This window comes from Palaemon carinicauda, chromosome 11, assembly GCF_036898095.1.
Source record: "Palaemon carinicauda isolate YSFRI2023 chromosome 11, ASM3689809v2, whole genome shotgun sequence".
Taxonomy (NCBI): domain Eukaryota; kingdom Metazoa; phylum Arthropoda; class Malacostraca; order Decapoda; family Palaemonidae; genus Palaemon; species Palaemon carinicauda.
In genome coordinates this window covers 127,253,304-127,268,445 of record NC_090735.1, presented here as the reverse complement: position 1 = coordinate 127,268,445, position 15,142 = coordinate 127,253,304, and the positions used below count along the sequence as shown (strand labels likewise).

At 43.9% G+C, this 15,142-nt stretch overlaps 1 protein-coding gene and 1 non-coding gene across 5 annotated transcripts in view; both read left to right on the top strand.

The window, feature by feature from the left end:
* The window catches only part of LOC137650198 (gametogenetin-binding protein 2-like), an 86,419-nt gene that overhangs the window by 19,428 nt on the left and 51,849 nt on the right, over window positions 1-15,142 (top strand). For all 4 annotated transcript variants that reach the window (XM_068383377.1, XM_068383376.1, XM_068383380.1 and 1 more), the window contains exons 2-4: window positions 5,001-5,197; window positions 5,659-5,802; window positions 13,823-14,060. In XM_068383377.1, coding sequence (XP_068239478.1) covers window positions 5,001-5,197; window positions 5,659-5,802; window positions 13,823-14,060 — 579 coding nt within the window. The remainder of the gene's footprint in view (window positions 1-5,000; window positions 5,198-5,658; window positions 5,803-13,822; window positions 14,061-15,142) is intronic.
* On the top strand, window positions 3,145-3,250 carry LOC137650312 (U6 spliceosomal RNA). Its single transcript, XR_011045957.1, has one exon. It is a non-coding gene; the product is annotated as a U6 spliceosomal RNA (small nuclear RNA).

Genomic DNA, 15,142 nt, shown 5'->3' with positions numbered 1-15,142 from the left:
GACGCGGTTCATCAAGATACCACCGAGCTTCTTTGGTTAATTCTTACAGAAGGCTCCAGTTTTAGCATCTCCTCAGGGAACAAGTTTGATCTTGAAAATGTCATACGAGGAGAAGGCTTGTGGTCTTACATGGTTTCCTGTATAAGCTCGAAGTACAATACTGTACTCTGCTAGTTTTTTCGCTAAGGACATAAAGTCCGCATCCAGGTGATGAGCATATTCTCTTGTCTCTGACATCCTCCTTTGGTGGATGGGAAGCTGTTCTCTCTTTACCCTCCCGATTAGAACATCCACTGTCACGGGAAGACCCGGTTTATCAAGATACCACCGAGCTTCTTTGGTCACTTCTTACAGAAGGCTTCAGTTTTAGCGTCTCCTCGTGGACCAAGCTTGATCTTCAAACAGTCATGCGAGGAGAAGGCTTGCAGTCTTATAAACAATTAGCCCATGGCTTCCTGTACAAGTGTGACCACTAGAACTCATACTCTTAGCCCTTTTTTCTGGACATCCGTTTTCAGGCCTGTCATGTCGGGGAATGGTGCTTCAGTTTAGATAGCACCGAAGGTTTTCATAGGGGTTTTTACCCTAGGGTCAACCTGCCCCTTCTGGATTGGCCTTGTCTTCCGAAGACTTCGGGACGACTTGCTGATCATAGCAGTCTCAAGCTCCTCCGATAAATCTTAAATTTATCACGATCTGAAGATTGGAGTAAATCTCATGAGAGATCCGGCTGTCGTATCGACTACAGGTAGCTATAGTCATGGTCATCAGCCAGCAGAAACTATTGCAGGTTTAGCAAGACCGCATCAGTTTTTGTCGAGTCCAACTTCTTCAGGAATAGCCAGATCCCAGGCTCTTCAGCACCAGAGATCTTCCTTTCCTTTGGTTCTCTACAATATCCAATCAAGAGACTGTCCTGGTAAGAGGTTGCCAGAGGAGAATCTCGTGTAGGTAGCTGACCTTTTTTTCCCTGTGACGAGTGTAGGAAGTGGTCTGCCTCCCAGTGGAAGAGGTTTGGGTGACCTAGGAAGGAGGCGGCTAAGCGCGATCGCTCTCACTCAGTGTTTTCGGAAGCGGAGAAGTCGCGAGTTTCCTCTTCTTTTTGATCTTCTACACCTCTCTCTGAAGCTCCCCCTCGCCCGTCTTCTTCTAGGGAACGTTCTAGTAGAAATGCAGTTCCTTTAACTCCTGAGCAGTTTCGCTGATTTGGGGGAGTTGTTGCTTCCCCTAACGAAGCACCTTCTCCTCCTGCCGCTAAGGTTTCCTTCTCCCTTCCTGATGTATTGCAGGCTTGGCCATCCTTGGGAATTTCTGCTTCCCCTTTGAAGGAAGCTCTTCTGCTTCTCCTTCAATGTGGGGCTGAGAGGGATTCTTCGACCGTTGTCAACTTTGCCCTGGACATTCGCGAGGTTCTCCTTCTTCGAGCAGCCTCCTGCTGATGCCGAGCCTTCTCTCCATCCTGTGGCATTGTCTGCTTTTAGTGCACAGCCCTTTATTTCTCTTATTAGGAATGTTTCAAGCTTGCTGGCTAATCTCCTTCTTACTGCAGCTGTAGAATGAGATAAGAGATCATAGGTTATCACAATCTTGGAGCTATTCTTCACGAAGGTTTTCTAACCGTAGAACTTTACACTCTCGAGACCGAAGGTTATCACGGTCTCAGCATTCTTCTTCATGAAGGCGTTCTTTTAAGAGTTCACGATCATGAGATTCACACACGATCATGAGATAAATGATCTCAGTCATGATGTGGACGTTCACGTTCACGGACCAAAGGTGACGCACGCGTTCGCGAGGGCGTTGTTGACGTTCGCGAGGGCGTTGTTGATGTTCACGAGGAAGACAATCTAGGCGATCCCGACGCCCACATTCATGAACTTGAAGTTCACGTTCACGATCACAAGTGAGACGCTCATGATAACGAACAGGATGCTCACGGTTGCGGGCGGGACGTTTTAGGCGTTCGTCTTCCCAATGACCTACGACCAATAAAGGACATTCTACTGACCAACCCACCAATGTGCTTTCTGCTAAGTTACCCCCTGTTCCATTTGCAGCCTGGGATGCTTTAGCCAAACGAACGCCCATACTATCGCACTCAACCGCGGCAAAGCGCTCTCCACCGCTTCCAGTCACTCCGGTCCATAGGCCTCTACCATTGCCCAGGGCGAGTGTTTGTCACCCTCCAGTTCCTCAGGTTCCCATAGAGCTCATGAATCGGACATTCTTACTTGTGAAATGCTACCTTTAAAGTGTGAATCTCGCAATTTCACGAGGAAATCGTCCAATTTCACAAGTTTCATGAGATACAGTTCCAGATAATCATCGTTTGTGAATCCAACATCTTTGGCAACAATCTCCCCCAAAACTACTGCTAACGGTAGGCTGATTCTTCTTTGAGGGTTTAAAGAATCCCCAAATAAGTTAGTGGGCATTCTTATCTCACCCGATCGTCCCCTTTGAACAACAAATGAGGATCTCCTCATGCTGCAGAGACTCCCCTGAGGCTCCTTGCGCATCTAAACGTCTTCCCATTCATAGGCTTTCTTCTTCTGGACTTCTGAAGGAAACCCCAGATCTTTTAAAAGGAGGGATGCTTCCTTCTTGGTATGATACTTTGTTATCAGACCTCCTTAAGTCCTTTGGTTTGGCTTTTCCACCTCGGCCTCAACCTTTTCAGTCCAGAACTACCCTGAATCCCATTAGAGAGTTCGGCTTTGGTTTTCTCTCGCCATGACGGTCCCTCGGACCTCGGGAGAACTTCTACTCAGAGTAGCGTATCCTTAGCACATAGCTTTATGTCCGAACCCAGTGCTAAGGAAAGGATGCCCTCTGTTGTTGACCCAAGTCTTCCTCTAACTATGGTTAAGAAGGTCCACAGGCTGACTTCTGAACAGAAAATGAGGATGGCAGCCTATACTCCTCCTCATGCGGATCTCATTCAACCCGCTCGAGCAGAGATCTTGGATTGCCCAGGGAGATTCATATGAAACCTTCTGTCACTAAGTCAGGCGTTTTGAAGCTATTCTGAAGACTTCGAACTTGGATGAGCATTTTCCTCCGCAGAAAGAGTTAAAGGACTCGAAAACTGTTCCCAAAAATGCTAAGACAAGGGAATCGCAGACAGGAGTTAGATAAGGGATCCCCTGAGGTTGCTTAGAGAGTATGAAAAATTGTAATGATACAGACAACATTACCATGGCTCCTGGAGAAGGATGGCACACAAAGTACTGAAGCATTCCACAATTTTCTCCTCTTCTGCTGTGTACGCCAGTCCTCCTACGATGCTACCTGTGGAAGGGTGTCTGCATGCCAAATAGAGGTGGGGATGGTATCATTCAATGAAACTGTGGATGTGCTCCAGTCCCAGTTCCACATACAGTTCACCAACTCTCCTTCAGCGACGTTATTGGCCTATCGCCAATGATTGGCAAAGGACTTAGCTTTTCAGGCAGAGGATCAGGTCATGCTGCAGAAGAGTGCTCTCCGGAGTGCACGCATATACCCCAGCGTGCGCACATACAAGCTCATACAATTTCACCTTCAGTAGGTTCAAGCTTCTTCGGTCTACTGTACTCTTTCTTTTAGAGAAGGTGTCTGAGGTTGGTAAACCAGTTGTAAACCTGAACAGATTGGTTTGATAAATTTGTCAATGGAGACTCCAGATGCAGCAGCTGACCAGACAATTGGCCCTCATATTGATCAATCTGAAGGATGAGTACAGTATTACCAGATCCTAATCCATCTTGGCTCTAGAAAGTATCCCAGTTTTGTCAGGCTGAGCAGAGTGTACCAATTCAAAGTTCTTTGCTTTGGGTATCTCATCAGCCCGCAAGTCTTCACCAGAGTTTATTCTGATATCAGCATGGGCACATTCCAATGGCATTCATCTTTCTTGCTACCTGGACAGTAGTTTGATCTTGACTTGCTTGGTGGATGACCCTCTTCTCCACCAAGGCATACTTCTCTCATGCTATCATGATCTGGGGCTCATTGTGAATCTGGAGAAGCTCCTTTCACAAGACTTTTTTAGCGTTGGATCGAGGATGGAGGTTACGTATTTGACTGGGATGAAGATGAAGATGACAGCCCCTTTCCTTTCACTTTCATCTTCCCCTCAGTTAGGGCATATCATCAGAAACTCTGTCATCTAGAATCAGTTGTTTTGCAGGGAAGCCCCACTCTGTTGGTAGCTTTTCTATCACATGGTATAGATGTATCATGTCTATTACATGGTATAGATGTATCATTTCACACATTCCTTATAAGGGTAAGTGTGTTGTAACCAGGCAAATCCATTCACATGCATATGCCTCATGGGTGGCACCAGGCAAATAATCCATTAGTGTACATATGTTTTGTTAAGACATTTTCTGCTCCCCATCCTTTTTTTGCACCTACTGCTGTGTTCTCCAGCTTTGCTGTTATCTCCTATGTAAAGGACTCTCATTTGTATAGTTAGGAAAAATACGAATTATCCCCAAATTTGTAATTTTTTTTATTTTTAATTTTTTTTTTTTTTTTTTTTTTTTAGACAATAGTCCCTCACTTAGATTAGCAAATATATTGCTGTAGAGTAATGTATACCATGTAAGAAATTATTTGGAAAAGTAATTTAATTTATTTCTTCCTGTTAGAAAATTGAATTCTCATATATTTTGGTTTTACACATATGGTACTGTTGTGACTATATATTTGAACTAGTTTCCATTTCAGTTGACATACTGACAAAAATGAACATTTGTTCTTGTGGATTTTTAATTTCATGTGAAGTTTTTCAGGATGGGTACAAATATATTGTTACTTTGTTTCAATTGAAGATGATAAGAATCAATCTCAGCCACATGACCTGTCACATTGGAATCTAATAGAAATATCTTTGCATGAATATTGGGATTTTTATTTCTGTTGCTAAATGTTTTCTTAGCGTTGTAAAAAGATTAATGGAAAAGCTCATATCCTGGAAAAGTTCATATCCTGAGATGTTCAATATTTTGCAGATGACAATGCAACTTGGAGAGGGTTGCGATGGATGCGGTATAACAGGAGGGACCACGAAACGTCGTTGTGATGAATCTTTTTCAAGACAATATAATAAGTTAAGTAAGGATGATGTGGAAGCTGCTTTGATGGTGCCTTCCAAGACGCTGTTTATACGACTGGCTCAGACTGTTGGTTGTGTTGGTTGTCGTAGAAGGTAAGCCGAAGTACAATAATGCTCATCATTGACAGTGTTCCTTTCGCTGCCGATCCTCTTAAAGTTTATCTAAAGATGAAAACTGATACATTTATGTGGTTTAATTCCGAGAAATGTTATTCACAACTCTGTGAAATAAGTTATGTATTGAAATAAGTTTTAATTATGGTATATACAGTATATGTAAACAGTTTATTAAATGATCAAGTAGTTTATATTATTGTCATTGCATTTACTCTTGTTTTGGGTAAGGGGGAGTTTGCATTTTGGGTGATTGTTAAACTGCTAAGACTTCTTGATTTTCTACTCTGAAGTTATTTGTAAACTTAATGATTGTATAGTGTTTTTTTCTTCTGTAAAGGGTTTAGACAAATGCGTTAATATCAGGGGAATGTTTTGAATTTAGAAACTTTCTATTTAATTGGATAAATTTATCTCAAATGATTACTTTCCTATTTCAGTGTTGAAAGGCTTTTTAATCAACTGAAAGACTCTGGTCATCCAGCATTAGAGCCTTTAGCTGTAACGAACAATGGTGTTCTCACAGTACTTCGTAAATATGCTTTACAAGCAAGGTCATTAGGAGCATTATTCAGTGATCATGGGTAAGTTATAATTTTTTTTTGTTTATCGTGTTCTGTATACATTTCTTAGTTTGAAACTACTGTAAATAGTATTTCACATATTGTAAGGAAAATAGTTTTAGGTTTTATAAATACTTTGTGTTGAGTTTTAAATGTATTTTAAGATGAATTCATACTTATAAATAATTCATTTTAGTTTAGCTAAATTTTATGACATGTTTGAGTCTTGTATGTTAGGCTATGTCTTTATACCAAACTGCTCTTTGAGGGATATAGTAGAAGCATTAGCAATAAATTTATCATTATCTTAGGCTTGAGTAAATAAATAAAGTTAAATCCCTGTGCTTGATTTCAACAGTATTTTGTTCCTGCAAAGTTAGCAAGCTCTTTTATAGAGTTAGTTTATTTCCTAAAGGCTGGTTCTGTCATTGAAGTTCCTACATGTTTAATCTCATAAATGATTAAACTGCTTTTGCAGTTTAATTATTTGAGTTGCTTTTTGAGTTATTTATTCTTTTATTTATTCTTTTAACCCTTTTACCCCCAAAGGACGTACTGGTACGTTTCACAAAACTCATCCCTTTACCCCCATGAACGTACCGGTACGTCCTTGCAAAAAAATGCTATAGAATTATTTTTTTAAAATATTTAACTTAGCCGGTGAATATATATAGCTGCAACTCTGTTGCTCGACAGACAAAAAACTGTAAAAAAACTCGCCAGCGATCGCTATACAGGTTGCGGGTGTGCCCATCAGCGCCAACTGTCGGCCAGATACCATACTCAATGTAAACAAAGACTCAATTTCTTCTCTGTCGACGTGTCGACAAGACGTACTTTACTCGCTGTTGAAACCTGGAGTTTTTCTCATCATATTTGGTGAAGTACTTTAATTTGGTTTTGAGCTTTCGCTGTGCAGGGTTTTTCTTCAAATAAATCCTTGAACTCTTTTTTGTATCGGATTCATTGTTGATGACTTAGATCGTTTTTTTTGGAATTTTCCCTTGACCAATTCAAAATGGCTGACCTTTCACAAGTTCCCAAGTTTAGAAAATGCAATGCTAGGGACTGTTCTAGGCGTCTTCCAAAGGCTTCTCTCGAACCTCACACTGTTTGTTCCAATTGTCGGGGTAAAACCTGTCTATTGGAAGATCGGTGTGAGGAATGCGTGGGCCTTTCGGAATTCGATTTTATCGAATTTGAGAAGTACACACGCAGACTAGAGAGAGATAGGGTAAGGAGAAGTTCTTCTAGGTCGGTAGATTTTTCCTCTCCTCATGCCCCTCAACCTATTCCTTCCCCTGTAGTGGTTGTTCCTAACCCCCCTCCTAGCACTCAGGAACCATCGATGGCTGACATGAAGCGTGCTATCCATGCCTTGGGGGAGAGAGTTGAGTCCCTTGCAAGTGACCGCAATCAACTCATGGCGGATGTTAAGGAACTGAAGTGCCAAAGTGCCGTGGGAAGTGATAAAGTGCCTAGTGTTTCTCAAAGTGTTGTGAACAGTGTTGCGCTTGAGGGTTCGTGTGTTCGTGCCTGTCGTCCTCCTAGTCCGGGACCTCTTGCAAGCTTCCAAGCCCAGGGGAGAAGCAATGTCGTACGACGCATGGGTTCGAGAGGCCTTGATCAGCGAACAGACGTTCCCTCCATGGTATCAGGCGTATCTCCCCAAGATCGCCCCTACCTACGTAAGACGAGAGAGCCCGTTTTTACCTCGTCGTCCGAAGGTGTTTCTCGTAAGAAACTTTGGACCAAGGTCTCACGACCTTTAAAACGTAAGTCGGTCCCTTCAGGGCAAATCCAACGTTCCGGTTGTAGCCACTGGGTCAGTTCGGACTTGTTGCCGTCATCTGATGACTGCTCACCGCCTAAGATAGGCAAAGCGGTACCGCCTCAGTCGCTAACCCCGTCTGTTGCCGCACCTGCTCCCGTAGACCCTAAATGGGCTTTGCTGCAAGACATGCAGTCCAAGCTTGCGTCCTTGATGGAGGACTTTAATGCGGAGAAGGTTGCTGCTGAACCTTCTGGCCAACAACCATCCAAGCGGTCTGTTGTGTGTCCTGTTGACGCTGAGGTTACTTTCTCGCGTCTACCAGTTGAGGTGGTTCCGCCACCGATGCGACCCAGTGTGGGTTGCCAGCCGCACGTTGACGTTAGGCGACGCACGGAGGTGGTTGTTGACGTTCAGGACGTTCAGCAACCATCAGAGGTGACTTGTTTTGACGCGGTGCGTCAACCTCCGCAACCCGGTATGGTGTTGACTGCACAACCCAGACGGTCTAGACAGTCTCGGGTGGACGCTGTGCGTCCTTGCGCACCCATGGTTGTTGACAGTTCACAGACTGTGCAGCAGTTCCATGACGTTGCGTCCGGCTCCGTCACGCATGCACCAGTGCGACCGGACTCAGCGAGCCAGACGTTGCCCACTCCGTTGCCGTTTCCTCATCAGTTTTCGGATGAGGAACTATCAGATGAGGACGTTGCTGAACCACAAGACGATCAACCTTCAGAACTGGACGAACCTAAGGCAACTCAACCATCATTGGACTTTAGAAAAGTCATGGCTGTTGTCAAGGAGTTGTTTCCTGACCACTTTGTTTCTGTGGCTCCTCGTTCGCCGCCGTCAGAGTTTTTATTAGGCGTGCCTGCTACCGCACCTGCCTTTACTAAACTCGTTCTCTCGCGCTCATCCAAGAGAGCTTTGCGGCTGTTGGGAGACTGGTTAGAGTCTAAGAAGAGTTTAGGAAAGACAGCATTTGCCTTTCCCCCATCTAAACTCTCTTCTAAATCGAGCGTCTGGTATGCCACGGGAGAAGTTCTCGGCTTGGGAGTTCCTGCCTCTGCCCCGGGGCGACTTCTCAAGTCTTGTAGACTCTCCCCGCCGCCTTGCCATGAGACGCTCGAAGATTTGTTGGTCACCATCGGACCTGGACCACCTTCTTAAGGGGATATTTAGGGCTTTCGAAGTCTTTAACTTCTTAGACTGGTGCTTAGGAGCCCTGAGCAGGAAAATCTCTTCTGCAGATAAGGATGTTTCCTTGCTCATTATGTCCTGCATGGACAAGGCCGTCCGTGATGGGTCCAACGAGCTAGCCGCCTCATTCACGTCCGGAGTCCTCAAGAAGCGGGAGTCTCTCTGTTCTTTCCTGTCTGCTGGAGTAACGCCATGCCAGAGATCTGAGCTACTCTTTGCTCCCCTTTCCAAGTGCCTGTTTCCTGAAGTCTTGGTTAAGGAAATTGCCTTATCTTTAGTTCAGAAGGACACCCACGATCTAGTTGCGTCCTCGGCTCGCAAAGCTCCCCCTTTGCCTACATTGTCTACTAGACCGAGGATGGACACTCCAGCGTCTCGCTTTATTCCGCCCTTTCGTGGCAGAGCCTCCAGCAGAGGAGGTGCTCGTGCCGAAGGGAAGCGAGGGAAGAGGAAAGGACCCAAGTCCTCTAAGGGCAGAGTCTGACTGCCCGCAACTTCAGACAGTAGTAGGAGCTAGACTCGAGAACTTCTGGCAAGCCTGGGAGAAGAGAGGCGCAGATCAACAATCTGTGAAGTTACTCAGAGAGGGGTACAAAATCCCTTTTGTACACAAACCCCCTCTAGCGACGTCCCCCATCGATCTCTCTCCCAGGTACAGAGAGGAAGAAAAGAGACAAGCCCTGAAACTGGAAGTGTCTCTTTTACTAGAGAAGGGAGCGGTGGTCAAAGTCTCGGACCTTCGATCACCGGGATTTTACAACCGTCTCTTCCTAGTTTCAAAGAAGACAGGAGGTTGGAGACCGGTGCTAGACGTCAGTGCTCTGAATGTCTTTGTCACAAAGACGAAGTTCTCCATGGAGACCACAAAGTCAGTCTTAGCAGCGGTCAGAAAGGAAGACTAGATGGTCTCGCTAGACCTAAGGGACGCCTACTTCCACATCCCCATTCACTCAGACTCCCAACCTTTTCTGAGATTCGTCTTCGAAGATGTGGTTTACCAGTTTCGGGCCCTGTGCTTTGGCCTAAGCACGGCTCCTCTCGTTTTTACGAGGCTGATGAGGAATGTGGCCAAATTCCTCCACTTATCGGACATCCGAGCCTCCCTTTATTTGGACGACTGGCTTCTCAGAGCCTCTTCCAGTCGTCGCTGTCTGAAGGATCTCAAGTGGACTCTAGATCTGACCAAGGAATTGGGACTCCTAGTCAATTTGGAAAAGTTGCAGCTGGTCCCATCCCAAACTATTCTGTATTTAGGGATGGAGATTCACAGTCTAGCTTTTCGGGCTTTTCCGTCGGCCCCCAGAATAGATCAAGCCCTGCTATCCATCCAGAAGAGGCTGAAGAAGGAACGCTGCTCAGTCAGGCTGTGGATGAGTCTGATAGGGACGCTATCATCCCTGGAACAATTTGTATCACTAGGAAGACTACACCTCCGTCCTCTTCAATTCCATCTGGCTTTTCACTGGAAAAAGGACAAGACGCTAGAGGCGGTCTCGATCCCGATTTCCGGAAAGATAAAGTCTTGTCTGACTTGGTGGAAGGACAATATCAACCTAAGAGAGGGTCTTCCCCTGGCTGTTCAAACTCCCAACCACGTTCTCTTCTCGGACGCATTGGACTTGGGCTGGGGCGCGACGCTGGACGGTCGGGAATGCTCAGGTCTGTGGAACTCGAGTCAGAGGAGCATGCATATCAACTGCAAGGAGCTGTTGGCAGTTCATCTGGCCTTGAAAAGCTTCGAGTATCTCCTTCGAGGCAAAGTGGTGGAAGTAAACTCGGACAACACCATGGCCTTGGCGTACATCTCCAAACAAGGAGGTACACACTCACTGACGTTGTACGAGATCGCAAGGGACCTGCTCATCTGGTCAAAAGGTCAAGACATCTCCCTAGTAACGAGGTTCATCCAAGGCGACTTGAACGTCATAGCAGATTGTCTCAGTCGGAAAGGGCAAGTAATTCCAACCGAATGGACCCTCCACAAGGATGTGTGCAAGAGACTTTGGGCCACTTGGGGTCAACCAACCATAGATCTCTTTGCAACCTCGCTGACCAAGAGGCTTCCAATATATTGCTCCCCAGTCCCGGACCCAGCAGCAATACATATAGATGCCTTCCTCCTAGATTGGTCACATCTGGATCTCTACGCATTCCCACCGTTCAAGATTGTCAACAAGGTACTGCAGAAGTTCGCCTCTCACGAAGGGACAAGGTTGACGTTAGTTGCTCCCCTCTGGCCCGCGAGAGAATGGTTCACCGAGGTACTTCGATGGTTAGTAGACGTTCCCAGAAGTCTTCCTCTAAGAGTAGACCTTCTACGTCAGCCACACGTAAAGAAGGTACACCAAAGCCTCCACGCTCTTCGTCTGACTGCCTTCAGACTATCGAAAGACTCTCGAGAGCTAGAGGCTTTTCGAAGGAGGCAGCCAGTGCGATTGCTAGAGCAAGGAGAGCGTCTACCATTAGAGTCTACCAATCGAAGTGGGAAGTCTTCCGAGACTGGTGCAAGTCAGTTTCTGTATCCTCGACCAGTACCTCTGTAGCCCAAATAGCTGATTTTCTCTTATACCTGAGAAAAGGACGATCCCTTTCAGCTCCCACTATCAAGGGCTACAGAAGCATGTTGGCATCGGTCTTCCGGCATAGAGGCTTAGATCTTTCCAACAATAAAGATCTGCAAGACCTCCTTAAGTCTTTTGAGACCACTAAGGAGCGTCGTTTGGCTACACCTGGGTGGAATTTAGACGTGGTACTAAGATTCCTCATGTCAGACAGGTTTGAGCCGTTACAGTCAGCCTCCCTGAAAGATCTCACTCTTAAAACTCTTTTCCTGGTATGCTTAGCCTCAGTTAAAAGAGTCAGTGAGATTCATGCCTTCAGCAAGAACATCGGATTTTCGTCGGAAAAAGCTACTTGTTCGCTGCAACTTGGTTTTCTAGCCAAAAATGAACTACCTTCTCGGCCTTGGCCTAAATCTTTCGATATTCCCAGCATATCGGAGATCGTAGGCAATGAACTAGAAAGAGTCTTATGCCCTGTTAGAGCTCTTAAGTTCTATTTAAATCTTACTAAACCTTTACGAGGCCAATCTGAAGCTTTATGGTGTTCAGTTAAGAAACCATCCTTGCCTATGTCAAAGAATGCTTTGTCATACTTTATCAGATTGTTAATACGAGAAGCTCATTCACATCTGAGTGAGGAAGACCGAGCTTTGCTTAAAGTGAAGACGCACGAAGTTAGAGCTGTAGCAACTTCCGTGGCCTTTAAGCAAAATAGATCTCTGCAAAGTATAATGGACGCAACCTATTGGAGAAGCAAGTCAGTGTTCGCGTCATTTTACTTGAAAGATGTCCAGTCTCTTTACGAGAACTGCTACACACTGGGACCATTCGTAGCAGCGAGTGCAGTAGTGGGTGAGGGCTCAACCACTACAATTCCCTAATTCCATATCCTTTTAATCTTTCTCTTGAAATGTTTTTAATATTGTTTTTTATGGGTTGTCCGGAAGGCTAAGAAGCCTTTCGCATCCTGGTTGATTTGGCGGGTGGTCAAAGTCATTTCTTGAGAGCGCCCAGATTAGGGTTTTGATGAGGTCCTGTTGTATGGGTTGCAGCCCTTGATACTTCAGCTCCTAGGGGTCTGTCAGCATCCTAAGAGGATCGCGAGGCTCCGTAAGGAAGACGTACTTATAAGGCAGAGTAATCGTCTAAGTCGACTTCCTTACCAGGTACCTATTTATTTTGTTTTTGTTATATTGATAACTTCTAAAATGAAATAAAAACTCTTAGCTTATCAGATGTAAACATATTTAACTGGTCTCTACCCACCACCCTGGGTGTGAATCAGCTATATATATTCACCGGCTGTTAAATATTTAAAAATGATATTTTAATTATAAAATAAATTTTTGAATATACTTACCCGGTGAATATATAAATTATACGACCCTCCCTTCCTCCCCAATAGAGACGCAGTGGGATGAGAAGAAATTGAGTCTTTGTTTACATTGAGTATGGTATCTGGCCGACAGTTGGTGCTGATGGGCACACCCGCAACCTGTATAGCGATCGCTGGCGAGTTTTTTACAGTTTTTTGTCTGTCGAGCAACAGAGTTGCAGCTATATATATTCACCGGGTAAGTATATTCAAAAATTTATTTTATAATTAAAATATCATTTTCATATTTTTGATAATTTTTTGAGAAAATTCAGGCATTTTCCAAGAGAATGAGACCAACCTGACCTCTCTATGACAAAAATTAAGGCTGTTAGAGCAATTTAAAAAAAATATACTGCAAAATGTGCTGGGGAAAAAATAGTCGCTTGGGGGTCAAGGGTTGGAAATTTCCAAAGAGCCTGGGGGTAAAAGGGTTAACACACAAGTCATTGCACTATATTTTTCAGAGTGAAAATTGAAATTTTTAAAGCTGGAGTTGTGGTGTAAAATAAATGTTGAATTATTCACAATTTCATATACCTGTAGTGAAAAAAGTTCTTTTAAACGTTGAGGTATAATGGTTTTAAGTGGTTTATTTTGTGTTTGTATATTAGTTGTATATGATGGAATGAGATGTATTTTGGAAAGTTTATGTTAGGGGTTAGCACTTGAAGTATTCTTTGATTGGCCCACTGCAGTTGGTCTGATTGTTCCTTGTCATGTCCTTATAGTCTATGCTGCAGCACTTTCCATTTCTATCTATTTATCTGTTCCCATTATAGTAGTCACTTTTGACGTAGTTTTCTAACGTCTTCTACTTATCTTTAAACAGTCATCGAGTATTATTCCAGAATAAATCCTCCAATGTGACACACTATAGTCCATTTCTTTTAGCGATGCAGATTTGCACCGACTCGCAGCGGTGCCCTTTTAGCTCAGATAAGTTTCCTGATCGGTGATTGGTTGGACGAGATAATTCTAACCAATCAGCTATCAGAAAAATTTTCCGAGCTAAAAGGGCACCTCTGCGAGTCTGTGCAAATCTGCATCGATAAAAGAAATGGACTATAGTCTCATTAATCTATGTTAAGTTATAAGAATGTTAATAACTTTTCCTATTTTTTTTTCCAGGCTAGCTTTAAGTGTGGTGCTAGATAATATTCCAAAGCTTAAGAAATCTGGGAGATGTGTGCTTCATTCTATGGAAGGTATTAGATGTCGCCCTGGTGGTCGCTCTTGGAGAGATGTTTGGGAGGTGATGGATTCCTCCTGCAGAGAAACAGTCACTCTTATCAGTTCAGACCACTTACTTAGTACCCTTGATAATTACCTTCGTAAACATCGATTTTGTCAAGAGTGTAAGAACAAGGTAAGCTCCTTAGTATAGTCATTTACCCAGTCAGATCACTAAAGCTAAGGTTTAGAGCCGAGTTTTTGTAAGGAGATCATCTTTATTTTTTAGATTTCTTTTTAAACCATGTAACCAAGAGGAAAAAGGTAAAAATGTACAATACAATACTATAAACTGTTAGAATTTGACTCTGGTCAAACCTGTACAATGTTATGAAAGCGTTAGTGCCTCAGAGAAAGTAGATTCAAGGCGAAGTAGTAGATGTGATGGGATTCTCTTTTGAGAAACAGGCCCAAGTGTCATATAGGCAGGGGATAGTTGTGGATTTAGACTAGATGGAAAGTCTGTAGTAGTGCACAAGGTAAGAGGGGTTTGTAAGAACTTGAATTTGTGCACCAGCCACCCGTTGAGATACTACCGCTAGAGAGTTATGGGGTCTTTTGACTGGCCAGACAGTACTACATTGGATCCTCCTCTCTGGTTACGGTTCATTTTCCCTTTGCCTACATACACACTGAATAGTCTGGCATATTCTTTACATATTCTCCTCTATCCTCATACACCTGACAACACAGATTACCAAACAATTCTTCATCACCCAAGGGGTTACTGCACTGTAATTGTTCAGTGCCACTTTCCTCTTGGTAAGGGTAGAAGAGACTCTTTAGCTGTGGTAAGCAGCTCTTCTAGGAGAAGGACACTCCAAAATCAAACCACTGTTCTCTAGTCTTGGGTAGTGCCATAGCCTCTGTACCATGGCCTTTCACTGTCTTGGGTTAGAGTTCTCTTGCTTGAGGGTACACTCGAGCACACTATTCTATCTTATTTCTCTTCCTCTTGTTTTGTTAAAGTTTTTATAGTTTATATAGGAGATATTTATTGTTGTTACTCTTCTTAGAATATTTTATTTTCCTTTTTTCCTTTCCGCACTGAGCTATTTTCCCTGTTGGAGCCCCTGGGCTTATAGCATACTGCTTTTCCAACTAGGGTTGTAGCTTAGTAAGTAATAATAATAATAATAATAATAATCACAAATGAACCCTTTAAAACAATGTTTTCTTGAGGAGCTGTACTTGAAAAACTCCTTTTTTTGTTTCTTG